The sequence below is a fragment of the Molossus molossus genome, unplaced genomic scaffold, assembly GCF_014108415.1.
Source record: "Molossus molossus isolate mMolMol1 unplaced genomic scaffold, mMolMol1.p scaffold_m16_p_1, whole genome shotgun sequence".
Taxonomy (NCBI): domain Eukaryota; kingdom Metazoa; phylum Chordata; class Mammalia; order Chiroptera; family Molossidae; genus Molossus; species Molossus molossus.
Window position 1 is genome coordinate 80,684,874 of NW_023425344.1, and position 17,335 is coordinate 80,702,208.

Below are 17,335 nucleotides of genomic sequence, written 5' to 3' on the forward strand. Positions count from 1 at the left end.
TCTCTGTATCTCACTGTGGTTTTGATTTGCATTTCCTTAGTAACTAATGATATTGAGCATCTTTTCATGACTTACTGATCATTTTCTTTGGAGAAATATCTATTTAAATCTTTTACCCATTTTTTATTGGGTTGTCTTTTTCACTACTGAGTTGCAAGTGTTTTTTCAAATATATTCTGGACATTGTATCCTTATTAGATATTTGACTTAAAAATGTCCCCCATTTTGTGGATTATCTTTTCACTTTTGTGATAGTGTCTTTTGAAACACAAAAGTTCATTTTGATTAAGGCCACTTTATCTATTTTTTCTTTGATTGCTTGTTCTTTAGGTGTTGTATCTAAGAAACTGCTATCCAATCAAAATTCACAAAGATTTACACCTATGTTGTGGTTTTTTTTAGTGTTTGATAGTTGTAGCTCTTATATGTGGAACTCTGATCAATTTTAAATCAATTTTTTATATGGTATGAAGTAGGCATCCAAATTCATCCTTTTACAAGTAGATATCCAGTTGTTCTAGCACAAAAACACTATTCTTATTCCATTTTATTGTCTTGGCACCCTTGTAGGAAATCAATTCACCAAGATGTATGTGTTTATATTTCTGGACTTTCAATTGTATTGAATCAATATATATGTCTGGCCTTATCTCAGTACCATGCTATCATGATTACTGTAGCTTCATGGTAAGTTTTGAAAATAGGAAGTGTAAGAACAAATTTGTTCTTTTTCGAGATTGTTTTTACTATTCTGGGTGCCTTGCATTTCCATTTGAATTTCAGGATCACTTTACCCATTTCTCCAAAAATGGTAGTAAACATTTTGATAGGGATTGTGTTGAATCTGTAAATCAATTTGGGGAGTACTGCCATCTTAATAATATTCAGTCTTCCAATCTATGAACACAGGATGTTTCTCCATTTCTTTAATTTCCTTCAACAATGTTTTGTAGTTTTCAGTGCACAAGTTTTTCATTTCTTTGGTGAAATATATTCCAAAGTATTTTGTTCTTTTGGATACTATTATAAATAGTATTGTTTACTAAATTTCATTTTCAAATTTTTCACTGCTTAAAATACAACTAATATTTATATATTGGTCTTATATAAATATAAGTTGCCAAAGTAATTTATTAACTCTAATAGGTTTTCAGGTTGATTTTTTATGGTTCTGTATATAAGGTCATGTCATCTGCAGATACAGTTTTATTTCTTCCTTTCCAATACGGTTGCCTTTTATTTCTTTTTCTTGCCTAACTGTCCTGGCTAGAATCTTGAGTACAATATTGAATAGAAGTGGCGAGAGCAGGCATCCCTGTCTTATTTCTGATCTTAGAGAGAAAGCTTTCTGTCTTTCACCATTAAATATGATATTAGCTATGGGTTCTTAATAGGTGCTCTTTATCAAGCTGAGGAAGCTCCCTTGTATTCCTAGTTTGTTACATTTTTTTATTATGAAAGTGTATTGGATTTTATTTAATGGTTTTTCATCTACTGATTATATGGTTATTTAATGGTTATTTTTCCTTTAGTCTTTTAACATGGTGTTTGACTTTCTTATGTTGAGCCAATGTTGCATTTCTGGGATAAATCCCAGTTGATTATGGTGTATAAATTTTTTTATATGCTGCTAGATTTGGATTGCTAGTATTTTGTTGAAGATTTTTTTCTCTCTATATTCATAAGGAATCTTGATCTATAATTTTATTTTCTTAATGTATCTTTATCTAGTTTTGGTATTAGGATAATAATGGCTTACGAATAAGTTAGGAAGTAGTTTTACCCTCTTCTATTTTTTGGAAGAGCTTGTGAGGATTGGTATTAATTCTTATGTTTTTAAGAATTCACTAGCGAAGCCATCTTTGTAAAGGGAAGTTTTAATTTTTATTACTGACTCAATCTCTTTAGTTATAAGTGTATTCAGATTTTCTAATTCTTCTTGAGTCAGTTTTCATAGTTTGTGTCTTTCTAGGAATTTGTCCATTTGTTTATAGTATTCCCTTATCATCCTTTTTATTTCTGTAAGGTCAATAGTAATTCTTCCCTTTTCTTTCCTGATTTAGTGATTTGAGTCTTCTCTCTTTTTTTCTTGGTCAGTCTAGCTAAAGGTTTCTCAATTTTGCTGATCTTTTCAAATAACTAACTTTTGGTTTTATTGATTTTCTATATTATTCCAATAAGGCCTTTTTTTTTAATGTGCCAAATTTCTGACATCTGCTTTACTTAACTGATGAAAATAGATATTATAATTCAACCAAACACCTCAATAGATATAGAGTTCCTCTTATCATTAGTTTAAAAAGTAAATACCTATTCCATTTATTTTGCCCTGAGAACCTGGGCCAAATACTTAGCCTTTCTGAACCTCTGTTTCCTCACATAATAAATGGAAATAGTAGCACAGATGTCTGGATATGTTGTTAGAATTACATGAGAAGGTATATACAAAGCACCTCACCGCCCAGGGCCAAGCATTTAGTAGACACTCAAAGAATGCTGGTTGTCTGCCTGACTGTTAAATCGCATGACACATATAAATACAACATACTAGTATGTAATAGATTGTTAGTAATCTCATCCTCATTCCTCTCCTTTACCCCATCCCCTTCTTAAAAGCTCAGCATGACCTGGCTCTTCCATCATATCTCACTGCTGTTTACCAAACAAATAGCTATTGCAGGGTGGCAGCTGTCATCAATACCTGGGCCACTGCAGCACAGCCTGCCTTTTTCTTCTTACTTCTTGTGATCAAGTTACTTGTAACATGGGCAGAAAAAAATGGACCCCTAAAGAATGTGAAGGACATCCCTAGCATCTAGCCCTCATTACATGCTCAATAAATATGTGAAGAATCAATGACGGCACTGGAGGGGCCATAAGCTAAGAGGTTAGTAAAGACTGTCACCAGCCCAGCTTCCTCTCTAGTGCCTAGTCAGAGGCCATGCTGGCAGAGTAAGTCACGTAACAGTTACTTGCGATGAGTCGGTGGAGCTAGTCAGTCCTCAACTAAGCAGTGAGGCATGTGTGACACAGCGGAAGAGGCTGTGCCTGGGTGTGTGGGCCAAGTGGACACAATACAACAGCACACGGTAGAAGAATGAAAGGCGAGGCAAGGTCAGTTTGGAATATGAGAAGAATTAAAGAGGTAAGAGCCCCCAGTTATATCTCTGCAGTTATAAGATAAAGAGGAGATAAGGAAGGATCTAAATGTGAAGAAACTTGCTGCACAGCTTTCTCAGCCAAGATTTTTCTGAAAGTTGCAGAATATAACGCTTAATAGAAGGCCTTGCAAAGTGGTAAAGAGGCAAGTACCCTGCTCTTCAGAATAGTATGACAGAGTCTGAGGAGGATGGCGGTGGTAGTGGGGGCAGAGATAATGGACAGAAAGGTTTTACACAGACTGAAGATGACTGCTATAAAATCAAAGTAGCAAGGAAGAAATACTTTTTTACCCTAACATTTCCTATTTGTCTTTCAGTCAAGAAAATTCAACACTAAAAACGAAACAAAACAAAACAAAAATCCTAATTCTCATTTCTTTCATCTCAGATCCCATTTAGTTTATCAGAAAGTCCCAAGGTAGAACCAACAGAGACGGGTCCAGTTGTGAGCCAGTGCCTGATAGGACACCAGTGTTAAATCATCAGACAAAAGCATCACCCACAAAAACCAGCAACACAGAAGTCCACCTGTCCACCCAGTTCCTAACTACCTCAGATGGGAATGAGTTCAGAAAAAATTATTTCTGTCAGTTCCCCGAATGTGGTTTTAAGGAAACAGAATAAAGTAACAATCATAAAATGAACAGCTGGGAGGAGAAAAACCAGCATAAAAAACAACAGCTGAAAAGGTTCACACACACACACAAAGAAGGATCATTTTGTTTCATGTATCAAAATTAAGACACATTTATAAAATATTGATCATAAAATGCTAATAAAAATTAAATGTAACACGTTCAAAGGGACAGATATCAACATTATCTTTAAACTTGTATTCTATGAGGTAATTTCATAAATTTCCAGCACACTGACAAAACTTCCCTATTGATAAGATTATGACTGAAACTTTGAAGTTCTCTTAACCAGTTTTTATGCCTTCTAACCAAGGGTATTCTCTTGGCTTACAGTTTTCTGCTTTAGCTTCTATCTGGGGCATTACATGTTCATACAGGAGAAAACTGATGAGGGTGAGTATGAGTTGAAATAGAAATTGGCACATTTTTAGGTGCTAAGATGCGAAAATTTAAATGTGATCATATTTGATAAAAACTTGTGATCTTTTTCAGATCAACTCATACGATTGAGGTTAGGCTCTCAGAACTTGAAACAAGTATGGCAAAAACATCAGATAATGAAGCAGTGGCTTAATATAGTCTTACATAGTTCAGAGTTTCGTGAAATTTTGGCAAATAAAAAAGTAAAATGGAAACATTCAAATCAATTATCAAAAATTCAGTTTGATAGTTCCTTAAAAAGTGAAGCATAAATTTCCCACATAACTCAACAATTTCACCTTAGAGAAATTAAAATGCATGCACAAAGATTTGTATGTAAGTATTCATAGCAGTATTATCATGACAATAAAAAAATAGTAATAATCCAAATGGCCCTCAACTGATGAGTAGGTAAATAAAAAATGGTATATCCACAAAATATAATACCATTTAGCAAGAAAGAGGAATGAAATATAGATTTATACTATATCATAGAAGAACTTCAAAAACATTATGCTCAGTGAAAAAAGCCAAATGCAAAAGATCACATATGATAAGATTCCAGTTTATTTGGCATGTTGAGAAAAGTAAAATTTAAAGAGACAGAACGCAGATTAATGCTTGCCTGGGGCTGAAGGTGAGAAGGGGGCGTGAGAGCATATGAGCACGAGGACTCTGGGGTGAAGAAATGTTCTAAAACTGGATTACGGCCACAGTTGCAAGACTTGGTCAATATAGCAAATATCACTTCATTGTACACTTAAAATGAGTGAAGTTTATAGTGTGTCAATTATATCTCAATAGAGCTGTTTTAGAAATAGTTCAGTAAGGTGCAAAATGTAACATGCACAAATCTTAAGTGTACGACTCAGTGACTTTTAACATATGTATACACCCATGTAATCAGCACCCAGATCAAGATATAAAACTTTTTAAGCCCTGGCCAGTTTGGCACAGCGGTTAGAGCGTCGGCCTGCGGTCTGGAGAGACCCGGGGTTCGGTTCCCGCTAAGGGCACGTATTCGGTTGCAGTTTGTCCCCGGCCCTGGTTGGTCGTGCGGGTGGCAGCCACTCGATGTGTCCCTTTCACGTCGATATTTCTCTCTCTCTCCCTTCCTCTCTCTCCCTCCCACTCTATCTGTACAAAAAATGGAAAAATATCCTCGGGTGAGGATAAAAAAAAAATTTTTTTTAGCACTCCAGAAAGTTTCCTTTTACCCTTTGTTATCCACAGTTCACCATTTACAGTCTTCATTCATTTTGTCTGTATTGAAACTTCAGTGTTTCTTTTGCTCAACACAATGTCTGAGATTCATCCAAGTTAATGCTGATATCAGTAGTTCATTGTTTTTTATTGCTGTGGAGTAGTCCTTGTATAAATATACCACCATTTGTTTATAAAGTCTTCTGCTAAAGAATATTTAGCGTGGTTCCAGTTTGGGGCTATTATGAATAAAGCTGTTATGAACATTATTTTAGATGTCTGTTGACAGACATATGCACTCATTTCTCTTGGGTACATAGCTAGAAGTAGAAATGCTGATTCAAACAGTAAGCACATGTTTAGCTTGGGTAGAAACTACTATAAAATTTTCCAAAGTGGTTAAAACAAATTTCCACTCCTACTAACAATGTTTCAATGTTTCAGCTGCCCTACCTCCTCACCAACAGTTGGTAGTGTCAATCTTTTTTTATTTTAGCCATTGTGCTAAAATTACATTGTGTGCAGAGGTATCTGGCATGGCTTTAACTTGTATTTCCTTGATTAAGAATGAAATTAAGCACACTGCCCTACACTTACTGACCATTTTGATATCTTCTTTGGTGAAGTACCTGTTTGAGGTTTTTGTCCATTTTTTAATAGATTATCTGTCTTTTTCTCATTGCTTCATAGAAGTTCTTTATTCTGTATATACATCTTTTTTTTTTTATCTTAACCCGATATTTTTTGTTCAGATAGAATGGGAGGGAGAGAAAGAGAGAGAGAGAAACATCGACATGAAAGGGACCCATCAAGTGGCTGCCACCCGCCACAACCTAACCAGGGCCGGGGACAAACTGAAACCAAGATACATGCCCTTAGCGGGAACCAAACCCAGGTCTCTCTGGATCACAGGCTGATGCTCTAACCACTGAGCAAAACCGGCCAGGATTGTATATAAATCTTTTATCAGGTATATTTATTACAAATATTGTTCTCCAATCTGTAATCTGCCTTTCTCTCTCTCTTAATGGTGCCATTGATACACAAAAGTCCATAATATTAATGAAGTCCAATTTATCATTGTTTTCTTTCATAGTTCGAGTTTTTTATGTCCTGTTTAAGAAATCTGTCCCTATACCAAGTTAATAAAGTATTCTCTTATGTTTTCTTCTAGGAGCTTTATTGTACTATCATAGTTGAATCCTTAATAATGGACCAAATTAATTTTGTATATGGAGTCACGGTTCATTTATTTCTCCCTAGAGATACCCATTTTGATGCAGCACTGTTCATTGGTAAGACTATTCCTTCCCTCAAGAGTGCAGTGGCATCGTGTCCATAAGTCAGGTGATTATATTATACATGAGTCTGTTTCTTGACTCTATTATGTCCCATTGTTACACTTACCCTTGGGGAATGCTACTGCCTTAATTACTGAAACGTTATAGTAATCTTGAGCTGGGTAACATTAAAAAATTTTTTTTCTTTATTGATTTTAGAGAGAGAGAAAGGGAGAGGAAGAAAGAGATCGAAACATCAATGAGAGAGAACATCGACTGGCCATCTCCTGCATGCCCCCCACTGGGGATCCGGCCCACAACCTGGGCATGTGTCCTGACCTGGAATTGGCAACCACCTGGTGTATGGGTTGACGCTCAACCACAGAGCCACACTGGCTGGGGGAGCTGGGTAACACTTTAATGCACAATTTTGGGGGAGAACTTTCTGAGCTATTCTTATAAGAGAGACAACTGCCAAAAATTAACTATTTCAAATCTTACATGTCATCATACATCTATTTTGAAGAAGATAAATTCCTTAATCAGTAAAGTGAAAATAGTTTTTACCACATAAGGTTTACAGAATTTACATATCTCTTATGTTAGCTGCAGGAAACTTTTGAACTCCAGAATGAAAATGCCTTACCTGAGTAAGGTAAATGGTATCTTTGAAGAGGCGTAATGGATCTGTGTGTTGCGGGAGTTTGAAATGAAGTTGAGCCTGAGAAAGCATTTCATCGTTACCGCTGACATGATGCTGTCGGTGAACTGCAAATCTACTATTGTAAGACCAGTCCTCTTTAGATGAAACCTTTGAGTAAAGAATAAGAGGTACGAATTGGGAAATTAGGCGTAAAACTATTTTTACACACATTTCTAACAAACTTGAAAAGGAACTCTACACACGGGAGTAATTTCAAAGATGTTTTTGCCATCATACTTGTTCTTGGTAAAAGGTCACCCTGCCACAAAGTTGACTCACAAAACCCAGGTTTGGCACCTATATCCTTTCTTCTTCAAACCTAGAACATTCCAATTTGATATTTCCGTTAAAAGTCTTGTCTTATCAAAATGTTATTCCTTTTATAAACATTAGTTATATGTATTTAATTTAAAAAAATGTTTCTAATCCTCACACAAGGATATATTTTTATTGATTTTAGAGAGAGAAGAAAGGGAGAGAAAGAGAGAGAGGGAGAAACATCAATGTGAGAATGAAACATCGATGGGTTGACTCTGCACCTGCAACCTGGGTATGTGCCCTGACTGGGAATCAAACCCACAACCTTTCAGTGTACAGGACAACGCTCCAACCAACTTAGTCATGCTGGCCAGGGCTAGTTACGTATATTTTTAAATGTCATTTTATCTACTTAAGAAAATAAATTGCAGAACATAAGTTAAATATACAAAAAAATCAGTTATATCTTTATAATACTAGTAATGAACAATCTGAAAATAAAATTAAGAAAATAACGTCATTTACAACAGCACCAAAAAAAGAATAAAATATTTAGGAATTAATTTAACCGAAGAAATATAAGACTTGTACACTAAAAACTACAAAATTAGCCCAGCTAGAGTGGTTTAATTGGTTGAGCATTACCCTGTGCACTAAAAGATTGCTGGTTTGATTCCTGGTCCGTGCACATACCTGGGTTGTGGGTTCAATGCCCAGTTGGAGCACATATCGGAGGTAACTGATCAATGTTTCTCTCTCACACTGATGTCTCCCTCTCCCTTCCTCTCTCTGAGTATGTCCTCAGGTGAGAAATTTAAAAAAAAAACTATAAAATTAAAGAAGATATCACATATTCCTGAATCAGAAGACAATACTGCTATGATGGCAATACTTTGCAAACTGATCTACAGATTCAATACAATCCCTATCAAAATCTCAGTTGGCTTTTCTGAAGAAAATGGCAAAGTGATCCTAAAATTCATATGGAAATGCAAAATACCCAGAACATTTAAAAAGTCCTAAAAGAAGAACAAAGTTGGTGGCCTCATACTTCCTGCTTTCAAAACTTACTGCAAAGCTATAGTAATCATGACAGTGCATATTGACATAATATAGACACACAAGTCAAACAACAAAATCGAAAATCCAAAACTAAAGCTTTTTTTTTTATTAATCCTCACTGGAGGACATTTTTGCATGTATCTTCTGATAGAGTAGGAGGGAGAGAGGGAAGAAGAGAAAGAGAGAAACATCGATGCGAGAAAGACATATAAACTGGCCGCCACCCACACAACCCCAACGGGGGCCGGGAACACACTGCAACTGAGGCACGTGCCCTTAGCAGGAACTGAACCTGGGTCTCTCTGGTCCGGGGGCTGATGCTCTAACTGCTGAGCCAAACCGGCCAGGGCCAAAAATAAATCTTAACATTTGCAGTCAATTAATTTTCAACAAAGGAGTCAAGAGAATTCACTAAGGGAAGGATTAATGTTTTCAATAAATGGTGTTAGGTCAATTGGCTATCCATATGCAAAAGAATGAACCCGGACACCTACCTCACACCACACAGAATAATAGATCACATCTAAATTTAAAAGCTAAAACTAGAAGACAACAGTGGAGTAAATCTCTGTGATCTACGTTATAAAATGGCTTCTTAGACACAATACCAAAAGTACAAAAGATTAAAGATAAGACTGATAAGTAGGATTTCATCAAAATTAAAAATGTTTTGTTTTCAATGATACCATCAAGTAAGTAGAAAGACAGCCCTCAATTGGGAGAAAATATTTGTAAATCATATATGTGATAAAGAACATATCCATAAAGTATATATCTTACAACTCAATAATAAAAAAACAAATAAACCAATTTAAAAATAGGCAAAATATTTTAATATATTTCTCCAAGGAAAAGAAATAAATGAACATCAAGCACATGAAAACATGATCAACATGCTAGCCAAAGAAATGCCAATTTCCTATAAATATAAATGTCCAGGGAAATGCAAAAAAAAAAAGAGGAAATGGGATATAACAAGTATGGCAAGAATGCAGAGAAACTGAAACCCTCAAACATTGTTGATGGAAATGTAAAATGGTGCAACCACTATGGAAAACAGTAGTTCTTTGAACTGTTAAACATACAGTTACCATATGACCCAGCAATTCCACTCCTAGGTATAACCTAATAGATGTTCACATAAAAACAGGTATACAGATGCTCACAGCAGCATTATTCATGAAAGACAAAAAGTGGGAATAGCAAAAATATATAGCAAATGATAAAAACAAATACAATGTGGTAAATCCATACAATGAGTATAATTCAGCAGTACAAAAGAGTGACATACTAATAAATGATACAACATCGGTGAACCTTGAAAAATTTTTGCTGAGTAAAAGAAGCCAGTCTCAAATGATCGCATAGTTTATTATTCCAATTACATGAAATGTGCAGAACAAGCAAATATATAGAAATGCAGAAGAGATTAGTGGTGCCTAGAGCTGGGGTTGGGAGTGACAGAGAGATTGGGGAGTGACAGCTAATGGGTACAGAGCTTCCTGGGGGTATGAAAATGTTCTAAAATTAGATCATGTTGATGACTGCACAACTCTGGGAATATACTGAAAACCATTAAACTGCACACATTAAATGGGTGTCTTATACGGTCAAGTGAATCACATCTCACTAAATTTGTTTTAAAAAGAACACATACAGCCCTGGCCAGTTTGACTCAGCGGTTAGAGCATCGGCCAAAGGACAAGAGAACCCCAGGTTCAGTTCCGGCTAAGGGCATGTACCTCGATTGCAGTTTGTCCCCAGCCCTTTGGGGTCATGTGGTGGCAACAACTGGGTGTGTCTCTCTCACATCGATGTTTCTCTCTCTCTCCCTTCCTCTTTCCTTCTCGTTCTATCTGAAGATAAATGCAAAAAAATGTCCTTGGGTGAGGATAAAAAAAAAAAAAGAACACATATAACTTTAAAACCAAATCCATCTATGAAACCGAATCATCAGGAACAGAGAAAGTGAAAAGCAAACATACCAACATGAAGAAAAAGGAAGGGGAAGAAGAGGTGGAAATGAAAGAGACGAGAAAAGAAATTATATGACGTGAGAACATTAGCCAAAGTCTTATTTATCACATTCATTTCTCTTACTGTGATAAAACTATCCAGTTCTGAATATCTGTAAATGATTTTTTTCAAAGTTGTAGAATATAGCCTGGTTGGTGTGGCTCGGTGGATTGAGCATGTCCCATGGACTGAGAGGTCCCGGTTTGATTCTCGGTCAGGGCTCAATCCCCAGTAGGGGGCGTGCAGGAGGCAGCAGATGGATGTATCTCTCTCACATGGATGTTTCTATCTCTCTCTCCCTTCCTCTCTCTCTAAAAAAATCAATTTAAAAAACATATTAATTAAAGCTGTAGGATATACAGAGAGTGGCAAGTGAGAGTTATTTTCATGTGTAATAAATCAGGTTTAAGCGGACAGTGCCTCTCATTTAATTTTTAAATGCTCCTTAAGGAACATAATTAAAAGCGACATAGAAAAATCATCTCCAAAATGATGACTACAAGAGTTTAGGTCCCCAAAGGTTAAAGGAAAAAAAAAATTATCTTCTATCATCTTCTTCCTAAAAAATAATTTAAAATAAGTAAATTTCATTTGGTTTTCCGAACCACTATTGAGGAGTGACAAAGGCCCGTAGCCCACCACTCTGAATCCCTGAGAAAGCAACAATGGCTTACCTTTTCCAATGTACTGAAGGAAGGCCAGGACTGATATCCATATTCAGATACAAATCGAGCTTTTGGGAAAATGCTCCAATCCCAGCAATCACTGAAATAGTCATAAAAATGTACATCGCCATAATGCTTGTCATATGGGTTTTTAGCGAGCCAGCCTTCTGCAACGGATTCAGCCCCATTCGTAGGACTGGATGTGATAAAAGGACGAGTCTTGTCTTCCTGAGTTCAGAAACAAAATGGTTTAAAGGATAAAATTTTCACCCAGTAAAGTACAGACAACTCCCTTCTTCAGAAATACTATCAAGACCCAGAAATGCCAAATAGCCAATAGAAAACTACGGGAACCATTTACCTTCTTCCACATCGAAACAACCACAGCACCTCTGCTATTCTCTAATCCCTTCTATCCTGTCATAATTAACACTTCCCTTCTTCCTCACAGCAGCTGTTTCTAATCTTTTCAATCATGGCTTGCCTCAAGCTTAACTTCTGCCATGACGGGTAATGTACAATCTAGTGCAGAATATCTCAACCATGGCACTACTGACATTTTGGCCTAATAATTGTGTGTGTATTGGGGGTTGGGAGTATCCTACGCATTCTAGGATGTTTAGTAGTATTCCTGGCTTCAACCCACTAGATGCCAGTAGTATCTACCCTCTCCACCAAAATATCAACAGACATTGCCAAATGTCCCCTTGTCCCTTGGAAACAAAATCACCTCTACCGAAGAATCACTGGTCTAGTGATTAAGAACATAGGCTATTCCACATATAATGAGATCATGTGATACTTGTCTTTTGCTGACTGGCTTAGTTCACTTAGCATAATACTCTCCAGGTCCCTCTATGTTGTCTTAAAGGTAAGAGATCTTTTTTTCTTATAGCTGCATAGTGTTCCATTGTGTACATGTACCACAGCTTTTTTATCCACTCATCTACAGATGGGCACTTGGGCTGTTTCCAGATCTTAGCTATTGTAAATAGCACTGCTATGAACACAGGGGTGCATACATCCTATCTGATTGGTGTTTCAGGAATCTAATGAACAAAATAAATTGACAAAATAGATCCAGAGACATGGAAGCAGGGAACAGACTGATGGACCTCGGAAGGAAGGGGGTTGGGGAGTGGAAAGAGGTAAAGCGAAGAACTTCTATGCATATATGCACAATCGATGGACACAGACAGTAGTGCAGTGAAGGCATGGGGGGGGGGGCAGGAGCGAGGTGGAGGAGGTCAATGGGGGAAAAAGAGGAGAACATCTGTAATACTTACGACAATAATTTAAAAAACAAAACAAAAAACAAGAGAGGTTATTGAGTCAGATGGACCTAAGTTTAAATCCCAAGTCAGAACCTTACTGTTTTTGGACAGGTGTAAGCCTCAGTAGCCTTATCTGTACAATGGGGATGACAGTAACTCCTTCACAGGGCTATTGTGAGCGGTAAGGAACTTATCTGTGGAAGAGGTGGCTCGGTGTCCACCAAAATTCATGTTCCCATTTCTGTAATATATAGTGATGTGCCTAGGAAGAGGCTTCCTCACCTCTTTGCATCTCTCTGGGGCTCGGTGCCTTATCCTCATCCTCTTCCCCCCATGTGCAGGGCCTAGGAGGTGCAGGACTAGGAGATGGAAAGTCTATGTCTCTGAAAGGAGGAGAGCTGCCTGTCCATCAGGAGCAGCCCAGCTGCAGAATTAGTGAGTAAGAAACTTTTGTTATGTAAACCACTGCAGCTCTGCTTTATTTGCCTGAGCAGCGAGCATATGCATACTTAGTGGAGGGCCCAGCACACAGGCAGAACTCAACATGTGTTAGTTATTATCATCTCAGCAGATGAACTCACTTCATCTGCTCACTGAGAAGAATCATTCACTGAGGATGTGTCAAGCACTGACTGTGTGTCAGGCACTTCGCAGCTCTGCAAAAATAGAGAGAAAACCTGTGACATTGCCCAGTATTAATACATCAAATCTCTGGAGTGCTGGCTATGTGCCAGGCATGCAGTTCTTTCTATGTATGGGAGGTTCAGCAGGGAACAGGACAGACATCTGGCTGACCTCTTAAAAGAGTAGACAAATCTGGTGGTGAAACCAGATGCTGAACAAGTGTGGTAAGAGTGATGATGTTCTAGAGGAAAAGCACAGGGCTCTTTGGAAATATAAAACATATTCTAGAAGGCCACTGAGGCCCCTCTGAGAAACAGATGATCAGATAACAGTTTTCTCTGTTAGGTTTTGCTTTTTTTGGAATATCCATCCATTTTTCTCTTGTTTCTCTTCAGTCAGAAAACAAAACAACAACAAAAAAACACCTTGCTCCTTTTCTTCGCCAGCCTCTCTGTCTTCTGGTCATCTTTTTATTTTACTCTGTAAGTAAGCCAATAACTTATCATCCACTCTTTAAAAACATCTCTCTACAGCCCTGTTCCCTGGGCCTGTGGACTCCTCTCATCCGAAAAAGAACTGCCTTTGTCCTCTGCAGTCCAGCAGATTCCTTTACCACCCACTCACTTGTCAGCCCCTGACATTAAGTTCCTGATCATTCCACTTGACTGAGATTGTTTTGGGTTTTTGTTTGTTTTTTCAGAAACTACCCAGGAACTTCTACTTACCAAATAAAGGAAAAATCCCACACCCTTCTCTCTCCACTGTGCAATGAATGACCTATTTACCACCCATTATTTCTGAAGTTCTCTCCATCCTGGGGGCTCATTCACTACTCTTGCATTCTGGTTTCCCCAGACCTTTCTGATTCTTCCCTCCCCAGCTCCCCTCTCCTTCTCAGCTGGACAGAGCTCGCTTGTCAGCCTCTCCTCTCTGTACCCTCTCCCAAGTCGCCCCTCTCACCAGTGTTCAGATTACTCCCCAACTACTTCAACCCCCACACTCTACTCCCAATAACCATCTCCACACTTCCACCTGGCTTGTCTTGCCAACATCTCAAATCCAACCTTTCAAAGCAGAGTTCCTTATTTATTATTCACAAACTAATTTTTTAAAAATATGCTGTTATTGATCTTTTAGAGAGAGAGAGGAAAGGAGAAAGAGATAGAAACATCGATGTGAGAGAGAAGCATCGATCGGCCGCCTCCTGCGCCCCCTACTGGGGATCGAGCCAGCAACCTGGGCACGTGCCCTGACTGGGAATTGAACCAGGACCTCTCAGTCCATGGGACGACGCTCAATCCACTGAGCCACACCGGCTGGGCTCACAAACTAATTTAACTGTGATTCCTATCTTCATTAAGGGTACCCAAGTAAGAGTCATCTTCTATTTCTCCCTCTCTCTCTTTTACCTCCCACATTGTCTCTCTGAACTCAAATTCTTTTCCATCACCTCATTTCCAGCCCCACTCCATTGGACTCCACTGCCTGTAACCAATGTGACCTTGAACAATTAATTTTTGTAACCCTCCAATGCCTTCATCTCTAAAATAAAGATATTACTTACATTCCAGAGTAGTTTTAAAATCAAATAAATTCTATGAAGCACTTATAGCATTACTATATAATATTAATTAATATAATAATCATAATTAATATACCAATGTCTGACATCTACTGTTCTCAATAACTTGGAATTCCTGGTTTTTACAACTGGTTTCCTCACCTAGAATCTCTCACCTCCCTAATTCTCTGCTAGTAAAGGTAACTTCCAGAATGAGTCAGATAAAGTTCCTCCACACCCCAAAATTTGCACTGGCTTCCTACTGTCTACTGAATAAAGCCCAACTCCATAACATTCAAAGTCCTTTGAAGATTTGTTTCCAAGTTGCCTCTTCTTTTTCTTTTTTTTTTGGTTAATCCTCACCTGAGAATACTTTTTCCATTGATTTTTTTTTTTTTTAATCCTCACCCGAGGACATTTTTTGTTCAGACAGAGTGGCAGGGAGAGAGAGGAAGAGAGAGAGAAACATCGACGTGAAAGGGACACATCGAGTGGCTGCCACCCGCATGACCCAACCAGGGCCAGGGACAAACTGCAACCGAGGTACGTGCCCTTAGCGGGAACCGAACCCGGATCTCTCTGGATGGCAGGCCAACGCTCTTACTGCTGAGCCAAACCGGCCAGGGTTCCATTGATTTTTAAAGAGAGTGGAAGGGAAAAGGGCAGGGGGAGAGAGAGAGAGAGAAACATCGATATGACAGAGACACATCGATCGGTTACCTCCTGCATACACCACAGCCAGGGGTCGAACTTGCAAGCCAGGTACATGCCCTTGACCGAGAATCAAACTCACAGCCCTCCAGTGCTTGGGCAGACATTCTAACCACTGAGCCACACTGGCCAAGCTAAGTTGCCTTTTCTATCTTTGACTTTCCAACATCAAATCAGGAGTCCTTTACTTCAAGCACTGGGCACTCCTTGCTGTTTCCTACATCCTTTCTCAACTTTTTACCTTTTTCACATTGTTTTTATGACCTAAAACACCTACCGAATAATCCTTTGCCTCAAATCCTACTCCACGTTGAAGGCTTGATTTGAATGTCACCTTTTATTGAAAAGGCTTCCTAGATCCTTCCATTAAAAAATAACGGTTCTGCCCTGGCCTGTTTGGCTCAGCGGTGAAGCGCTGGCCCACGACCCTCTGAGCTGCAGGTTTGACTCCAGTCAAAGGCACGCACCTCGGTTGCGGTTCGTCTCCAGCCTGGATCGGGGTCGTGCAGGAGGCAGCTAGTCGATGTGTCCCTCTCCCGTCAATGTTTCTGTCTCTCTCCCTTTCTCTCTCTCTCACACTCTATCTGAACATAAAAAGAAAAATATCCTTGGGTGAGGATTAAAACAAAAAAAAGTAAAAATAATGGTTCTTCCACATAGTTCTCACCACTCTGGAAATACATGCGTTTTTCACGGCACTTCTCTCCGCCTGAACTCCTTCCCGCGTTTCCCGAGAGCAGCATAAGCCCCAGGAGGAAGACACTTCCCACAGCGTGGGGACTGAGGGTGTGCCTTTCACAGGTACTCAGCAGATGTTGGTTGAATTTAAAACATTAAAACATGGTAAGAATATGGGTACTCTTAAATTTTAAACAAGAGTCTGTTATAATGACTTTAAAATAAAATTGGAGAAGGTCGATCAACTGGCCTTAATCAATCAAGCTTGGTTGATTTTCCTCCATTCCTCCAGATTCTTGAACAATTTGGTAAGATAATCCAGTCAGTAAGATTACTAATGAGCCTCTCCCTAAAAACACCCGCCCCTGATGATGCGCGCTGACTTCTTTCCATTTTGCTCCTCAGGCCTGATTTTCAGTCTATCTCACAGAGTACCTCTTTCTAGGTCATGACCTTAAACGTTTATTCAGACCAAAAGATACCATAAGATAAACCAAGAGAATGACTTTTTTTTAAAGTATGATCTACAACAGGAAATTAATTATTACAGTTAGTATGTGGATAGATTCATTCATTGTCCTTTTCTTTAAATGCTTTATATTTTGATAGAAATAACAATAGTAATGATTATATAGCACTTAATCCTGTCCATCTTCAAAGAAAATGGCAAAAAGCCATTATTGCTCAGAAAATCATTTAAAAATACATAGATTCCTTATAAGAAAGGCATCATATGCCCATTTCAAAGATGGAGATGCAGTAGAACATAGAAGTTAAGTTTTTTTAGGTTCGAGAATGTAGCATTGATATTACAGATTAAAGATGGTAACTATCTGCAGACCAGACTTGTTTAGTAAAACTAGCAAAGGATGATAATTATAACTAGCATTAATTAAAAGTCTACTATGTGCCAGAGTCTGTGTAATTCACCTTCCATTCATTTTCTCACTTAATCTGAATAACAACTCTTAAGAGTCCTATTGTTCACCCAATTTTATAGATAGGAGATCCAGTAACTTGCCCAACAGTACACAGACATGTAGGGCCCAGCACAGACTTCAAGTCATGACCACTTAACAATCAA

At 38.2% G+C, this 17,335-nt stretch overlaps 1 protein-coding gene across 2 annotated transcripts in view; it reads right to left on the minus strand.

Moving 5' to 3' along the window:
• MANBA (mannosidase beta) overlaps positions 1 to 17,335 on the minus strand; it is a 119,988-nt gene that overhangs the window by 15,917 nt on the left and 86,736 nt on the right. For both annotated transcript variants that reach the window (XM_036262523.1, XM_036262524.1), the window contains exons 12-13: positions 11,413 to 11,631; positions 7,346 to 7,510 (exon numbers count right to left, since the gene is read on the minus strand). In XM_036262523.1, coding sequence (XP_036118416.1) covers positions 7,346 to 7,510; positions 11,413 to 11,631 — 384 coding nt within the window. The remainder of the gene's footprint in view (positions 1 to 7,345; positions 7,511 to 11,412; positions 11,632 to 17,335) is intronic.